General features: G+C 47.3%; 1 protein-coding gene across 1 annotated transcript; it reads right to left on the minus strand.

Annotated features, from left to right (window-relative positions):
• Positions 1 to 1,151: 1,151 nt before the first annotated feature.
• On the minus strand, positions 1,152 to 3,494 carry LOC116861128 (zinc finger protein interacting with ribonucleoprotein K-like). Its single transcript, XM_032847608.1, has 3 exons — positions 3,198 to 3,494; positions 1,278 to 1,694; positions 1,152 to 1,159 (listed from the first exon to the last, which is right to left on the minus strand). Exons 1-3 carry the CDS (start codon positions 3,316 to 3,318, stop codon positions 1,152 to 1,154), a joined length of 546 nt encoding a protein of 181 aa, XP_032703499.1. The 5' UTR covers positions 3,319 to 3,494.
• Between the last annotated feature and the right edge of the window lie 12,920 nt (positions 3,495 to 16,414).

Below are 16,414 nucleotides of genomic sequence, written 5' to 3' on the forward strand. Positions count from 1 at the left end.
GGGAAGGCCAAAGAGCATAACCATTATAGATCAGTTTCCCACTTCTTAGAATGTGAAACACTCACCTCCACTCTGGCAGTTTCAGTTATTACAACAAGAGAAATAAAACATAGCCACATAAAGAAATGAATGTAAATATTCACAGGAGCTTTATTTGTAAACACCCCAAACCTGGAAATAACCTGTATGTCCAGAACAGATGCACGGATAAAGCCATTATCCATAGAAGAGAATGCTACTTGGCAATAATACAAAGAATTCTAATGTACCTCACATTCAAGGGTTTTCTCCAGTGTGAACTCTCCTGTGTCTGAGGAGGTTAGATTTGCGGCTAAAAGATTTCCCACATTCGCTGCATTCATAAGGTCTTTCTCCAGTGTGAACTCTCTGGTGTTGAATAAGGCTAGCATTTTGGCTAAAGGATTTCCCACATTCCCCACACTCATATGGCTTTTCTCCAGAATGAACTCTCTGGTGTTGAATGAGGACAGACCGTTGCCTAAAAGATTTCTCACATTCACTGCACTCATAAGGTCTTGTGCCAGTATGAATCCACTGGTGTTGAATGAGGTCAGATTTTCGGGTAAAGGATTTTCTACATTCATTGCACTCATAAGGTCTTTCTCCAGTGTGAACTCTCTGATGTTGAATAAGGATAAATTTGCGGCTAAAGGATTTCCCACAAACACTGCACCCAAAAGGCCTTTTTCCAGTATGAACACTCCGGTGTTGAATGAGGTTAGAGAAATGTCTAAAGGACTTCCCACATTCACTGCACTCATAAGGCATTTCTCCACTGTGAACTCTCCCATGTCGAATGAGGTCAAAGATCTGTCCAAAGGATTTCCCACGTTCGCTGCAATTATATGGCCTTTCTCCAGTGTGAACTCTCTGGTGTCGGAAAAGGCTAGAGCTTTGTCTAAAGTATTTCCCACATTCAGTACACTCATAAGGTCTTTCTCTAGTGTGAACTCTATGGTGTTCGATAAGGTTGGATTTGTAGCTAAAAGATTTCCCACATTCACCACAGCCATAATGCATTCCTCTAGTGTGTAGTCTCTGGTGGTGAATGACTTTAGATCTCTGGATAAAGACTTTTCCACATTCGTTGCATTCATAAGTTCTTTCTCTAGTGTGAATTCTCCAGTGTTTTATGAAACTGAAGTTATGGTTAAGAAATTGTCCACATTCTCTGCATCCGTAAGGCTCTTTATCACTGTGAATTCTCCAGTCTTTAATAAGGCCAGAGATCTGGCTAAAGAATTTCCCACATTCACCACACTCATATGGCCTTCGTTCAGTGTGAATTCGCTGGTGCTGCACAAGTCTGTAGTTGCAGCTGAAGGCTTTCCCACACTTGCCCCCCTCATAAAGCCCTTCTCCGGAGCAGACACTCCAATGTTGATCAAGTGCACGGTTGTGGCTGTTAGCTTTTCCATACTGACCCCCGTTGTACTGACTTTTCCCGCTGTGACAGGCCTCCCCACTCTGGTTGCCACCATGTGGTTCCTCAGTGTTGGAACTGGTCTGGAGCTGAAGATGTCTCAAGGTGGCTGGGGAGCTCTCTCCAACCTTCCTACATGAGAAAGGCTGCCCTGACACACAGAAGTTGCAGCTTGTCACACACAAGGCCCTGTCCACATCTCTTTTCCAGGGCTTCTCCTGACTGCCATGCCTCTGTTGCTGGTGAAGGTCTGCATGGAAAGAGAAGCATCTCACACATGTGGCACCCAAGTATGGTTTCTGCCAAGGGTATACTGTTTGGCACTCAGCAATGGTGTGAAGTATCTTTCAACACTGGGATACACATCTCACAGGACTGATCTTCCGTGTGGACAGACATGCCTGAGAAGCCCTGATCTGGGACTCTCCTACAGACGCCTGCTCAGAAGGGGCCTCCTCATCCCATGCCTACAACATGAAAGCAGAAATGCTGAAGAAATGCACATTGACTTCGGTGGAAGGGGGGAAGCCCCATTTCAAAGGTGTGTCTGACACAACAAGTTGCGTCCAGGTGATTGCTCTGAGAACAAGGCAGCTGGGGGCAGGTTGAGGTAGGGGCTGCTTAGCAGTACTAAGCCTCTGAAGAGATCAGAAGAGGAGACCTCAACAGACAAGACACAAGCATAGGGTGCACCACATAGAGGAGGGGCCCCTGCCTCCTCATTCCTCCTCTAGTTGGACCTTATCTGCCAGCGACACAGGCACACTGTGTGGGAGGCTGGCTGTGGCCTGTCCCGATAAAACTCAACTGGACCTGAAGAGCAGGTTCAAGGATGACGTAAGGACATGTGTACACCTCCTGACACCACGTGCAGGTCACTGTTGGAGAACATCATAAAGGGAGGAGTGCAGAGGAACCGGTAGCCCAGGAAGGCTACAAGGGTGTAAGGAGCTGCAAGTCTCAGGTGAAATGACAAGTCAGCAAAGTGTTAAGTATGCAGAAGAAAAGGTAGAAACAACACGTGGCTGGTGGTACCTGCACCAAAACGCTACTGAACACATGGCAAGTTGCCAGGATGATCTGAACACAGCCCTGATGTCATGCCCTCCCCCAGCTGACACTCTTGAGGGCCAGACCTCCACTGAGACCATCTTTGCCACGTCCACCCTGTAAAACCAGTGTTTTCCCTGCACTCTCCACTGTGTAACTCCTCAGAACCTGAATAAGTCTTAACGAAAGACGCACAATGAGCAGCCCCAAGTGGCCCCCACTGGTCCCGTGCAACTTGTCATGCGGTAATATTCAGGAAAGAAAATAAAAATACAATTAAAGGAGGGTCTTACAAGAACGGCCCATGGTTCATGTGAATGATGACCATGACCTGGCACAAGCAGTTGCAAAGAACTGTTAGCTAGAGGAAAGGGGCACAGCTGGAAGCCAGGGATGTGGATACAGTCACCCAGCCAGGGAGAAGGCAAACAAGGTGGGATCCATTAAGTTAACTTCAAGACTCCTGACTTCCAGACCCTTCCCTGCACTTTTTGAAGTAACAGGTATGAGGGATGCTTGGGGAGTCGATTGCTCCGGGCACTATACACAGCTCAGCACTGGGACCCACAGCACACATAACAAGAAAGTCATGGAAATGAGCAGAGCCCACGGTCCAGCTGTGGGAAAGAAAGAGAGAATTCTGGGGAAAAAAGGAAAAGCAGGACATCACTTCAGGACACGAGGAGCAAGGTGACAGTCTTACCCAGCGAGGCCACAAGTGCCAAGTTCTCCAGCATCACACTGCAGTACAGGCGCCTCTGAGGTTCATCAAGGAGTCCCCACTCCTCTCGGGAGAAGTACACGGCCACATCCTCGAAGTTCATATCCTGTTGTAATGTGGACAGTTCATTCTATGATCAACATCTCTCCTAGGAGTCCAAATTCATTATAACCCCACCCTCCACATCTACCCTCAGCTCAGTCTACTCCACACCTCAGAGGAGATACCAGGCCTGGGTGTGTCCTTGGAGTCACCTACTCCACACACTCCTACTGATACTGTGTCTTCCCATAACAACAGGCAGACGGACAGATAGACATCTGAACTGGACGTGGCATGGCAGTCATGCTGCCTCTTGTCAGTGTAGTCGGTGTCACAAACATAGATTAGGGAGAAGCTGGCTGTAGGGAGGGTGTGCACAATCTGACTCTTGTATTACCAGGCAATACCACCAAAAACTCCTGGATCATCCCTCCAAGATGCAAAGAAATGTGGCAATATCCTTCATCCTTATGACCCCAATTCTAGGGTCCTGTGGCCATGTGTTCACACTCACTCTCTTTCTGCCATACTTCTCACAGCTGCACTCCCACAGCTACAGCCCCCTCCTTCCCTATACCAGAGTCAGCTCCTTGGTCTTTCTACATGTTACTCAGCATATATGGCCCAGAAAAAGCCTTGCAGTTTCAAGTAGGATCAAATACTACTCCAGACTGATGGTTCCCACTGACAGAGGAAGCCTTGAGTGCTACTAGGAAAGCCTCCCTCCCTGTTCTTGCTTTAGCCTCACTACCAAGAATAATAACCAGATTTCAGATACCCACAGCTCTCCTCCACCTGTGTGACACATGCACTTGATGTGCTCTCCAGTCACACTGTCCTCTCTCCACCTAACCTCATCCAACACTCAGCTCCACTGGCCTCGCACCGCACCTCCAGTCAGTCTCATAAATGACTTGTACCCCAAGCTAATGCACCAGCCTCACCTGAATACTTGGGCCCCACCAAAGGACACAGTGAAATCCTGGTAAGTCTGCAGAACAGAGCACAAGCACCAGCCCCCATCTCAGCGTCATGTTGTTTGAATTACTCCTATACCTCCACACCCATCTCCTGTCCACTTGTCCCCTGGAGCTCATGGCCACATACCAAACCATACCAAACCATACACTCTCCCCTCCTTCTCTATGATCACTTCTCTCCCTGATCCGTGTTCTGACATCCACCCCCACGGCCAGGGAGCCAAGCAGGAAACCTAGTTCTCAGACCCACCCTCTTCTTCCTGGACTACTATGACCATTATCCTGACTAAGATGCCCCATATCTACAGCTGCTCCCTGGTCCACATATTCTCCACCTTTTGGAGAAGTCTACATCCCAAACTCCTCCTCGGAGTTCCAGAGGCGCACAAACTGTTCTCTGAACATCTACTCCTAACGGACCAGAAAGAAATCTTCTGATATCCCCAATGAAAATTACTCTATGAACTTCCCCATCTCAACTGATGGAGCTTCCATCCTTCCATCTGCCAAAGCCAAGCCCTCAAGTTATCCCCCACGTCTCTCTACCTCAAAATTAGAAAACCCAGAAAGCCACACGTAGAACACTAACACTGATCCAGCCATTTCTCCATGGCCACCACCCTGCTCCAGCCACCATCACAGTTGCCCAAACTACTGCAGTAGCCTCCTCCCTTCTCTTTCTACCACCAATTTCACACCTCTACTCCTCATGATGCTGCAGCCCCAGGGAGCCGGATGAGACCTGAGTCAAGTTACATGCCTTTACTCCTCCAAACCTCCCAGAACACCCAACACCGGGGTGTCCAGACCTGACTCCTGCCTCACTCCTCCCAGTTCCCATGGAAAAGAATGGACACCTGCAGGTCCCTGAGTCCTCCAAGCCTTTGCACATTCTTCTACGTGCTATGCCTGGGATCACCTAGCCCAGCCTACCACCTGGTGACCTCAAGAGGGCTGCATTCCTTCTGGGCTTCAGGCCTCCGCGCATTCTCGCTGGTGCGGTGATCTTTACAGAAGGCACCTTTCCTGTGCCAACTGTTATCACCCCTCTTCCCGCCTGCTCATCCAGTGAGCAGCTGCGGGAACGTGGGAGAACCCGACTTCAGACGCTGTCCCTCTTTTGCTCCCAAGTCTCCCTGGCTCCAGCCTTCTGAGAATGAAGGAAAACTCCTGAAGCACAACTTCCCCTTACACTCTCTGCTGCCTGTAGACACAAGAGCCTGGGTCTGCCCAATGCTCCCGGGTCAGTCGCACCTCTAAGCCCGTGCACTAACCTGTCCCCTCAGCTCGGAGCCCGCTCCCGCGCGGAGTCCTCGGGCGTTCACCCCTGGGGCCCCGCCCACCGGCGCCTCCCTGTCCCGGGCAATGGGGCCTGGGCCGCAGGGTCGTGAGCGGGCGCCCAGCGCTCGGGCCTTTGGGGTTGGGACGGCGGAGAGGGCCCGGGGGACGAGCAAACATTTTACCTGAGCCGGGTCCCTGGGCGCGGCCGCCGCCATCGGACTCGGCGGGCGGAGCAGGGCTGTGGGGCAGGGAGATCTTGATCCCAGCCCGCTGCGGGTCACCGTCTCCAAGCCTTAGAGCGGCCTCTTTGTAGCGGGGACAACGCCTTCGTGTCTTACTCACGGGTCGGGGGCTCCGAAGCCTCAGAGCGATCAGACTGCGGAAAAGCCAAAATGCCCGCCACGAAGAGGACGCCGGAAGTCCCGCCCTAAGCTGGTGCGTCCGCACGGAAATGCTCCTGTCCTGGGCTTTACTGGGTCAACTCCGCCACCGTTAGGCACATTGCCTCCTGGGTAATGTAGTTTCCTCAGCCGCACAGGTGGTTAGAGTGTCCAAGCCCTTACCCTCCGCGAACAAAGGTTTTGTGGCGCCACGGGTGTCTGAGAAATAAGAGCCATCTAGCCTTCGGGGAAAAGAAGCTGTTTATTCCCTTTTTTCCCCCTTAAGATTATTTATTTATTTGACAGAGAGAGAGACATAGAGAGGGAACACAAGCAGAGGGAGTGGGAGAGGGAAAAGCAGGGTTCCTGCGGAACAGGGAGCCCGATGTGGGCCTGAATCCCAGGGCAGAACCTGAGCCCAAAGGACGACTGAGCCACCCAGACGCCCTGTCCTTTCTTAAAGGGACAGTTCACAGACATCTGGAGAGTGTTATCTGCAACTGATCCTTGTTAGAGACATTTCAGACTCCCTGAAGCTCAGATTTGTCCCTTAGGCCAAAAGTATTTCAGTATTCTCAATACTACAAATTTAGATTTATTATTTTTTTTTAATTTATTTGACAGATCACAAGTAGGCAGAAAGGCAGGCAGAGAGAGACAGGAGGAGGAGACAGGCTCCCCGCTGAGCAGAGAGCCCGATGCGGGACTAGATCCCAGGACCCTGAGATCATGACCTGAGCCGAAGGCAGAGGCTTTAACCACTGAGCCACCCAGGCGCCCCCAATACTACAAATTTAAATGGACATAGTCTCTTTCAGACTCAAAATGCATCCATTCTTAGCTATTATTAATAAATATTTTCTTGCTCATCAAATGCATGTGATCAGAGGAGTTAGTCGATTTTGTAAATCTTTGGTCAGAGCCATGACTTGGAAGAAACACTGATGTTCAGGCCGCCCTGAAATGGGAGGATGAGGAGTTACCTCTGCATCTGGTTCCGGAAGAGAAACTCTTTCCCGCCTGTATATTCCGTGATCATGACCAAATCACAAAGCAACACTACTTATTCATTATTTCTTCATATCTTTTTTTTTTTTATTTTTTAAAAGATTTTATTTATTTATTTGACAGATAGAGGTCGCAAGTAGGCAGAGAGGCAGGCAGAGAGAGAGGAGGAAGCAGGCTCCCCGCTGAGCAGAGAGCCCGATGCGGGGCTCGATCCCAAGAACCTGGGATCATGACCTGAGCCGAAGGCAGAGGCTTTAACCCACTGAGCCACCCAGGCGCCCCTATTTCTTCATATCTTAAGATATATTAAAATCCTTTAGAAATCTGACATCTATCTCAAACGGAGAACAACTTACTAAATTCTTTGTTATGTGATAGTGGCTACAGCGTTTGGGGGCAGAATGTGTGGACAAGAGTCATCTAAACACCACTGTCTCATCTCTGTGCTGAAGAGAGCTTGTTGTTCCTTCAAGTGATTGCTGGGACTGTTGTGCATGAGGAATTGATGATATATCATAAAAAAAAGTTGTGAAATGCAAAACTGCAGAACTATTAATGATGGTTATGTAATTACTCAAAGATAGTGGCAGAAATAGCTCTGGGGAAATATCAGTCCAGGGTGAAAAAAGTAAGACATCAGATAATTTTTATCAGGACAGGCTTAAGTCTGAGAAGAAACAAGAGTTGAGCTGGAGTGCCTGAATGACTCAGCTAGTAAAACATGAGGCTCTTGATTTGGGGTTGTAAGCTTACTAAAAAAAAGAGAGAGAGAGAAAGAGAGAGAGTTAAGCTGAGTCCAATCTTGGCATTGTGTTTCTTTTTAATCAGTTTCATCCTAGTGGATTTGTAGTCTTTCTCACTGTAGTTTTAACTTATAATTTCGTAATGGCTAGTGTTCTATAATTTTCTAGGCCTAATGACCATTAAAAATGTCCTTCAATGAAGATTTTGCTCAAATACGCTGCCATTTTATTTTTTCCCTTTTTCTATTATTTTTTTAAAAAAAGATTTTTCATTTATTCATTTGAGAAAAAGAGAGCACACAAGCAGGAGGAAAGGCAGATGGAGAGGGAGAAGCAGACTCCCCGCTGAGCTGGGAGTCAGATGTGGGGCTCAGTCCTAGGACCTGGAGATCATGACCTGAGCTGAAGGCACCCTATGATTTCTTTTATATATATTATTTCAGTTAGATGTTCACAAATGTGTTTATACCATTCTGTGTTGCAATTTTTAATAAGCATTTTTTGAGCTATCCAATGTTTTTAGGGTCATCTTTACTTTTACTAGCAATTCTTCAATATTCCAATGTTTTAGTTCATGGTCCTTTTATTCAGTTTTCTCTATTCAATTTAATGTTGAGGTTCTTTCTCCTGACTGAATTCTAACTAATAACAGATTCGTCCTGGCAGTAGTCCTAGGAAATAAACTCCTACGGATGGGATTTGGGAATTGGTTGACCAAGTCCTTGGGCTTGAATCAAGTGCTGAATGCCTAGCCAATAGGAAAGGGGATGCTTATGACCCAGGGCACACAGTAACATCGTAACGAATCTCTTAGCTAGGGTTGACTATGATGAAGCAGCAACTGCAGCACACATCTGGGACCGAGTGGGTGCTGCCATGAGTATTAAGGCAGTCATGGTGACTACAAGGAGTTTGGGCTGGGAAGGATTTGAATTCACTTTATGGTTTACAAGGTGAAAATGGTAAGCTCAAGGACATTATCTCCCAGCCGAAGTCCCCGTATAAGAAAGAGAGATTCTATGATAGCCCTAAAAGAAACTCTGACGTCTAGAGCTGCAGGATTCCCACTGCTGAAAATGAAAGCATTACATAGATAACTCACGAAGTTACAATGACCATTGAATACACAGTCTCACAATGTTTCTCATGTGAAAGGGCGCTGGTTGATGAAGTGCGATTCTGAATGCTGGAACATGGACATCTGGTTGGAAAAGAAACTGACAATATGGATTCTAAGTTAACCTGAGTTTCTCTTACCAGGTATCTGAAGAGACGAGCCTTCTTCTGCTAAAACTACCTGGGGCAGATAGCCTGTCCAGCAATGCTAATTCTCTACAAGACTCATCACAACAACCTAAAACTAGTATCAACTCAACATGATTCAGGGAAATAAGAGGAAAGAATGGCTTGATTAAAAAAGAGACCCTCACAGACCCCAAACCTGCAACCTTCCTGACCTGGAGCCCACTATGCTTTGGGTCATGGAAACGCACCCCACAAGCTTGGCACAGCTACCAAGTTCTCCTCAAGAGAGCATGAAGCTGAACTGAGCCCTCTGGTGTCCACCTAGGAGGGGAGGTGTTCTCTGTCCTCAGTCCCTTCCCTGATGCCATGCTGCTGGAGAAGGTCTCCTCTCTCCCAGACACCTTGGCTACTTAGTTAGGATTAAGTGAGGGAAGAGTAATGGGAGTTTGTAGATGTAGGGAAGGCACTGCCAGCCATCAGATATGGTGGAGCTCAGTGAAATGTTGCTGCATTCCACCCCTAAGCTAGGATGTTCCTGAGTAAGAACAGGACTGACAAAAAACAAACTTGGCCAAATATCAGGTAGTTGCCTTAGGACTGGATACCCTGATTAACAAATGATGCTATCTGAAATATATCATAAACCATCGGGCCATTACCTAAAAGTTTTCCACATCTGTAAAGAACTTTGGGACCATCTTAACTCACAGACACCCAAAATATAAGTATTTTTACTTATATAAAAATAACCACATTACAACACCTTCCAAGGACACTCCTTATTCCCTTGGGAGTTATAGACATGACTGATAGTAACTAATGCCAAGGATTTTTAACACAACTGGGTTGAATGCCCATTTTTCAGGAATATGTCTCCTCCACAAAAAGTTATAAACTGAAGGACACAGGAATTTCACCCCACCCAGAATACCATAACGGTAAGGAAAAGAAAGGCTACAAATAGAATGAGGGACAGGATTTAGCAGGATTCATTGAGGAAATACTAAGCTTATCATAAATTACCTAATGACAGAGTTCCTAAGTGGAACTCCAGTACTGTTTACACACAGGACAAAAAGGAAATAAAATTCTGATTAATCAATGCACCTTTTTCTACACTTGTTATGAACAGGCTTCCTAATGCAACTGAGACTCCGAGTGGCCCACCTGAAAGATTATTTAGGTCCATCAGTTACTAGAATGTCAGCTATACTCTGTGTTTTCAAGTATGTGAAATACAAATTAAAAAATAAGAGGCTTAAACTATGGAAAGAACCTAGGTGTCCATCAACAGACGAATGGATAAAGAAGATGTGGTGTATATATACAATGGAATACTATGCAGCCATCAAAAGAAATGAAATCCTGCTGCTTGCGATGACGTGGGTGAAACTAGAGGGTATTATGCTGATCAAAATAAGTCAATCAGAGAAAGACAATTATCATATGATCTCCCTGATATGAGGAAGTTGAGAGGCAACATGTGGTGTTTGTGGGGTAGGAAAGGAATAAATGAAACAAGATAAGATCGGGAGGGAGACAAACCATAAGAGACTCTTAATGTCACAAAACAAACTGGGGGTGGTGGCGGGGAAGGGGATAAGGAGAGGGTGGTGGGGTTATGGACATTGGGGAGGGTGTATGATATGGTGAGTGCTGTGAAGTGTGTAAACCTGGCGATTCACAGACCTATACCCCTAGGGCTAATAACACATTATATGTTTATAAAAAAATAAATAAAAATTTCCATTAAAAAAAAAGAGGCTTAATTCTCTTTGTTGAAAATGGGGAACCACACCCCTCTGTTCTGTCACAGCATTTAGCTAGAGAACATGCAAACACTTCCTTATCTCTTTAAAGACTAGACAGGGCTTTTGTCAATCAGGCCTCTTCCCCACCCACCCCCCATGCGTGACCAGGATTGTCTTTCTTTTTCTTTCTTTCTTTTTTTTTTTTTTTGCAGGATTGTCTTTTAACAGCAAATGGGAGCCGATTTCTTTAAGAGGGAAAGAACTTGGGGTGTCTAGCTGGCTCAGTGGGTAGAGTGTGCGACTCGATCTGGAGATCGTGAGTTTTTGCCCAACGTTAGGTGTGGAGCCTACTTTAAAAAAAGGGAAAAATCTTGGGGCGCCAGAGTGGCTCAATGGGTTAAGCCTCTGCCTTCGGCTCAGGTCATGATCTTAGAGTCCTGGAATGGAGCCCCCCTTCGGGTTCTCTGCTCAGCGGGAAGCCTGCTTCCCCCTACTCTCTGACTGCCTTTATGCCTACCTATGATCTCTCTCTCATTGTGTGCCAAATAAATAAATAAAATCTTTAAGAAATGGAAAGATCTTGAGAGCCATCATTTTGAAATGCAGACATCAAGGGAGATAGCAAGTCTGTCTTTCAGTTCCTGTGGGAGGACAGGAACCTCACTTTGGTAAGTGCCACTACTTCCTGTCATACAGATAAAAGAAGTTTGTTTTGGAACGCGTGGGCGGCTCAGTCAGCTAATCTCTGCCATCAGGCTTGGGTCATGATGCCAGGGTCTTGGGATCTAGTCCCACATCTGGCTCCTTGCTCAGTGGGAAGAGGTTGGGAGCCTCTTCTTCCTCTCCTCTGACTGCCGCTCCCCTGCTTGTGCGCGCTCTCTGACAAATGAATAAATAAAATCTTCTTTTAAAAAAAGAAGTTTAGGGCGCCTGGGTGGCTCAGTGGGTTAAGCCACTGCCTTCAGCTCAGGTCATGATCTCAAGATCCTGGGATCGAGTCCCGCATCAGGCTCTCTGCTCAGCAGGGAGCCTGCTTTCCCCTCTCTCTCTCTGCCTGCCTCTCTGCCTACTTGTGATCTCTCTGTCAAATAAATAAATAAAACCTTTAAAAAAAGAAGTTTATGGGGCGCCTGGGTGGCTCAGAGGGTAAAGCCTTTGCCTTCCACTCGAGTCATGATCTCAGGGTCCTGGGATCGAGCCCCGCATCGGGATCTCTGTCAGCAAGGAGCCTGCTTCCCCCTCTCTCTCTGTCTGCCTCTCTGCCTACTTGTGATCTGTGAAATAAATAAATAAAATCTTTAAAAAAAAAAAAGAAGTTTATCTCTGGATAAACTCAATAAACTAACATGCATGATACCCCAAACAAGGTAAAGTTAGGATAATTTATATGTGACAAATGATGCTGTCAACTGACCTTACCTAATGACTAGTTCATCTGAAAACATGAACATAGTGGGTTCTATCTGCTTATCTGGGTAACAGTGATATTTTTCCCCCACAGGTCTTTGAAAATTCTTACATGATTTTTTTTTATTTATTTAGAGATTTTATTTATTTATTTGAGAAAAAGCGCTCCAACAGGGGAAGGGCAAGGTGGAGCATCTCAAGCAGACTCCATAGTGAGTGCTGAGTCCCATGTGGGATCAATCTCAAAACCTGAGATCATTACCTGAGCTGAAATCAAGAGTTGGATGTAGGGGCGCATGGGTGGCTCAGTGGGTTAAAGACTCTGCCTTCGGCTCAGGTCACGATCTCAGGGTCCTGGGATCGAGCCTCACATGGGGCTCTCTGCTCAGTGGGGAGCCTGCCTCCTCTCTCTCTCTCTCTACCTGCCTCTCTGCTTACTTGTGATCTCTCACTGTCAAATAAATAAATAAAATCTTTAAAAAAATAAATGTTTTAAAAAACAACTGTAGTTATTATTAAAAAAAAAAAAAAAAGAGGGGCACCTGGGTGGCTCAGTGGGTTAAAGCCTCTGCCTTCGGCTCAGGTCATGATCCCGGGGTCCTGGGATTGAGCCCCACATCGGGCTCTCTGCTAGGCGGGGAGCCGGCTTCCCTTCCTCTCTCTCTGCCTACTTGTGATCTCTCTCTCTCTCTCTCTCTCTCTCTCTCTCTCTGTCAAATAAATAAACAAAATCTTTAAAAAGAAAAAAAAAAAAGAGTTGGATATATAACCGAATGAGCCAGCCAGGCACCTTGCTTAGCTGATTGCTGGTGCGCATCACATTCCGGCTTAGTATCTATTCAATAATGTGGTGTAATAAATCTATCTGGTCTTGGTCCCTGGTGCCCTGTTGCTGGCACAGAGCGCCTACAACCCTTGTTATCTCCTGAGTGACAGGAGTACCTTGTGTCATTCCTAAGGAGCCCCCTTTGGAGCCCACCTGAATTTATGCTAAAGAGGTGTGTTAGGGTGCGGGCCCTAAGCAGAATCAGCGTGGGGCGTGGCCATCAGAAAGGGCGGGGATTAGAGGCTTGGAACTCACAGCCCCACCCACTGGCCACCAGGAAGGGGCTGGAGCTGGAGCTGAAAGCTCTGTAAATACTCCCGAACACGGACAGCTGAGGAGCCCCCAGGTCTGTGAACACGCCTGGGGGTGGCACACTGAGGTTCCCTGAGGACAGAAGCTCCTGCACTGGAGGCCCTTCTGCACCTCACCCCATGTTCTTCTTCATCGGCCTGTGAACGTACTTCCCAGGGTTCCGTGAACCACCCCAGCAAGGTAATGGAGTGAGAGCAAGGGTTGGGAGCCTCTGGTTTATAGCCAGTCAGTCTGAAGCACAGGGGGCAACCTGGATTTGTGCCTGGCATGCGAAGGGGACAGTCATCCTGTGGGACTGAGCCTTTACCCCGGGCGATGGGATGCTGTCTCCGGGTGGTCAGAGGCAGAATTAACTGCATGGTGGTGCTGGTGAGCACACGTCTCCAATAGTCAAGTGTGGAGAGGACCCACGGGGGGAGGAAGATTCCGTTCCACATCCCGACAGTCACCACCACACACGCCTGCGGGGACAAACCTCATCACCTGTCTCCTCACTAGCTAGTGTGCAGGATTGTGGGCGCGGGTAGTCAGCTGTCTCGGACAGCCTCCGAGACTCGATAAGCGGCGCCCAGGACGCGGCAAGCTCTAATGAACAAGGGCCTCAGCCAACAGTAACAAGGCAAGTGGGACCCGTGGGTTAACAGACATGTGAGACAGCTACTGTAGGGCGTTGGGAAACAGTCTGGATCTTAACTGCAATACACATGGCTTAAGAAACAACATTTGTGAGCCAAATTGAGAAAATGGAGCATTAATAACATTTGTCATATGTTAAAATAGTTGTTTATTTAGGGGCGAGAAAGCACCACTGCACATGGGAAAGCAGGGTGGGGGGGCAGTGGGGGTGAGGGAGGCTGGGGCAGAGGGGAGTGAGAGAGAGAATCTTAAGCAGGCTCCACGCTCAGGGCAGAGCCCAACACCAGGCTCGCTGGGTTCAGTCTCAACCATGAGATCGTGACCTGAGCCCAAACCAGCAGTTGGAACTTGGAACCGACTGAGACACCCAGGCGCCCCTTCTGCAGCAGACTGACTTGCAGCCCACAAAAGTGGAAACACGTAAAATATCCATGAACAGATGAATAAGTAAATAAATAGTGCTATATGGATATCTCATAGATACAGTGAACTGTTCGTATAAGCACCACTGATGAACTAAAATAAATGTGTCTCACGAGGGGACCCAAGGAAAAGGAGGACACAACACTTCACAACTTCGATCATACAAATTCTAGAAAGTGCAAACTCATTGATTATAATGAAAAGACAATGGCCGCCTCGAGGACAGATTATTAAAGAACACAAAGGAAAAGTGGGGGTGATGGAAAACTTTATTATCATGACTGATGGCCTCCTGGGCTTATGTGAAAGTCAGTGTCAAACTGCACAATTTAATGATGGACATTGCGTGTCATTTGTACCTTACTGAAACTTAACAACACGGTTCAAATTAAGTTGGGTTCTCTACGCTTTAGAAGATTAGGTCTGGCCACCATACGGACTCCACCATCTTTCTCCTCATCAGAAGACATCTGTACAAACAGGTGAGCAATGAAGGCATTCCCAGTTCATTCAACATGGATACTGGCTGAGTCACAAAGACCTCATGGCTGCACCAAGAGATCTCTCCCGTCTCTGTCCTTGCTTCGCTGCCATGCACAACCATGGCCTTTGGTGGACAACGCAGAGGGACCAAGGAATCCACAAAACCTATAGCGTACTTTCACCTGACAGGCCCTACACAAGATACATCCATCTGGGGGTCCTGAGAATTTCTCTACCCGCTCATCCTTCACAGTCCTCCCACCTAAACACTGTGCATGCCTTTTCCAAACAGGTACACTGCAACCTGTTTATTGGTCTCCTGCACTCTCTATTAATCCAGTGTTTCTGGACCAACGGTCATTCCCCTGGTCCTTATAATCTTTTTTTTTTTTTTTAAGATTTTATTTATTTTTTTGTCCGAGAGAGAGAACGAGCCAGCACAGGCAACAGAATGGCAGGCAGAGGCTGAGGGAGAAGCAGGCTCCCCACCAAGCAAGGAGCCCGATGTGGGAGTCGATCCCAGGACGCTGGGGTCATGACCTGAGCCAAAAGCAGCCACTTAACCAACTGAGCCACCCAGGTGTCCCTAGTCTTTATAATCTTAAAATCAGTGACATTACGCTACAGAATTCAGGGGATCAAGGCCCCTGGCGCTGCTGCTGGGCCTGGAGAATAGACCTCCTTCACCATCAATAGCCCCTGTGAATAAGAGGACAAGACCATTTGCTCAAAAGCACTAAAGGCTGTGAAACAACAACCAACAACAGCCCCTACTTCAGGCTGAAACAGCTCCCACTTCAGGGTGACCCCACAAAACATCCTGGCATCCAGCTATAACTCAGGACCACGGAGCCCTGCAGTCTTTCCTTAAAGGCTTGGAGCAGCCATGCAAACTAGGTCAAAGCTGCGGAGCTGTCTTCTGCCATCATACAGTCCCTTCTGAGGCACACAACTCTCTTCACCCCTCCATGCCCACAAACACAGTTAATTTCAACACACACAGAGTGAACAGAATCCCCAAGATTAATGGTGGCTTAAAAAATATGATCTTTATTGTCGTACAGCAAGAGCAGTGGGAGGCAGACTGTTCCTGGGTTGGTGATTTGGAGGCTGGGGAAATGCCTTCAGAGTTTCACAAGGATGATACATCCCTGATATGCCATCCTCCTTTTCAAATCACCAACAGTCCTCTAGGACAAAACTGGGCGAGATCCATGCCCTCTCCTCAGAGAAGAAAAATGGGGAAGGAGTAAGTGCCCAGGCTGCTCATTAGTCCTCCAGCAATTGCCCCGACACTGGGAAACGGCCCTGGGCAGGTTCAAAGACTGCAGTGCAGCTGCTACATACCTGGGATTTATGTCGATGTTTGAATGTATGAACGTCAACACAGGCAAATGGCACCTTCATGAGGGATTTCCTCCAGTGCTATTACTCTCATCAAATAAATACCTGCACGGTTAAGGTAGTTGTCCCATTTGAAATTTGTGAACTCCTATGACGTCAAGTCCTTCAGTAGAAGGCTTTCTCACTTTCAAGGCTTTTGTAAGGGCTTTCATGACTGTGAGTTCTCTGGAGTGTGGTGAGGTTAGCCTTTGGTTAGCCATTTTCCACATTCTCCACACTCGCGGGCCTTCATCGAGGGGGACACTGTCATGTTTTAGGAGTTAGGACTCATAGGGAAA

The sequence above is a fragment of the Lontra canadensis genome, unplaced genomic scaffold (genome assembly GCF_010015895.1).
Source record: "Lontra canadensis isolate GAN:19392208 unplaced genomic scaffold, GSC_riverotter_1.0 scaffold191, whole genome shotgun sequence".
NCBI lineage: Eukaryota > Metazoa > Chordata > Mammalia > Carnivora > Mustelidae > Lontra > Lontra canadensis.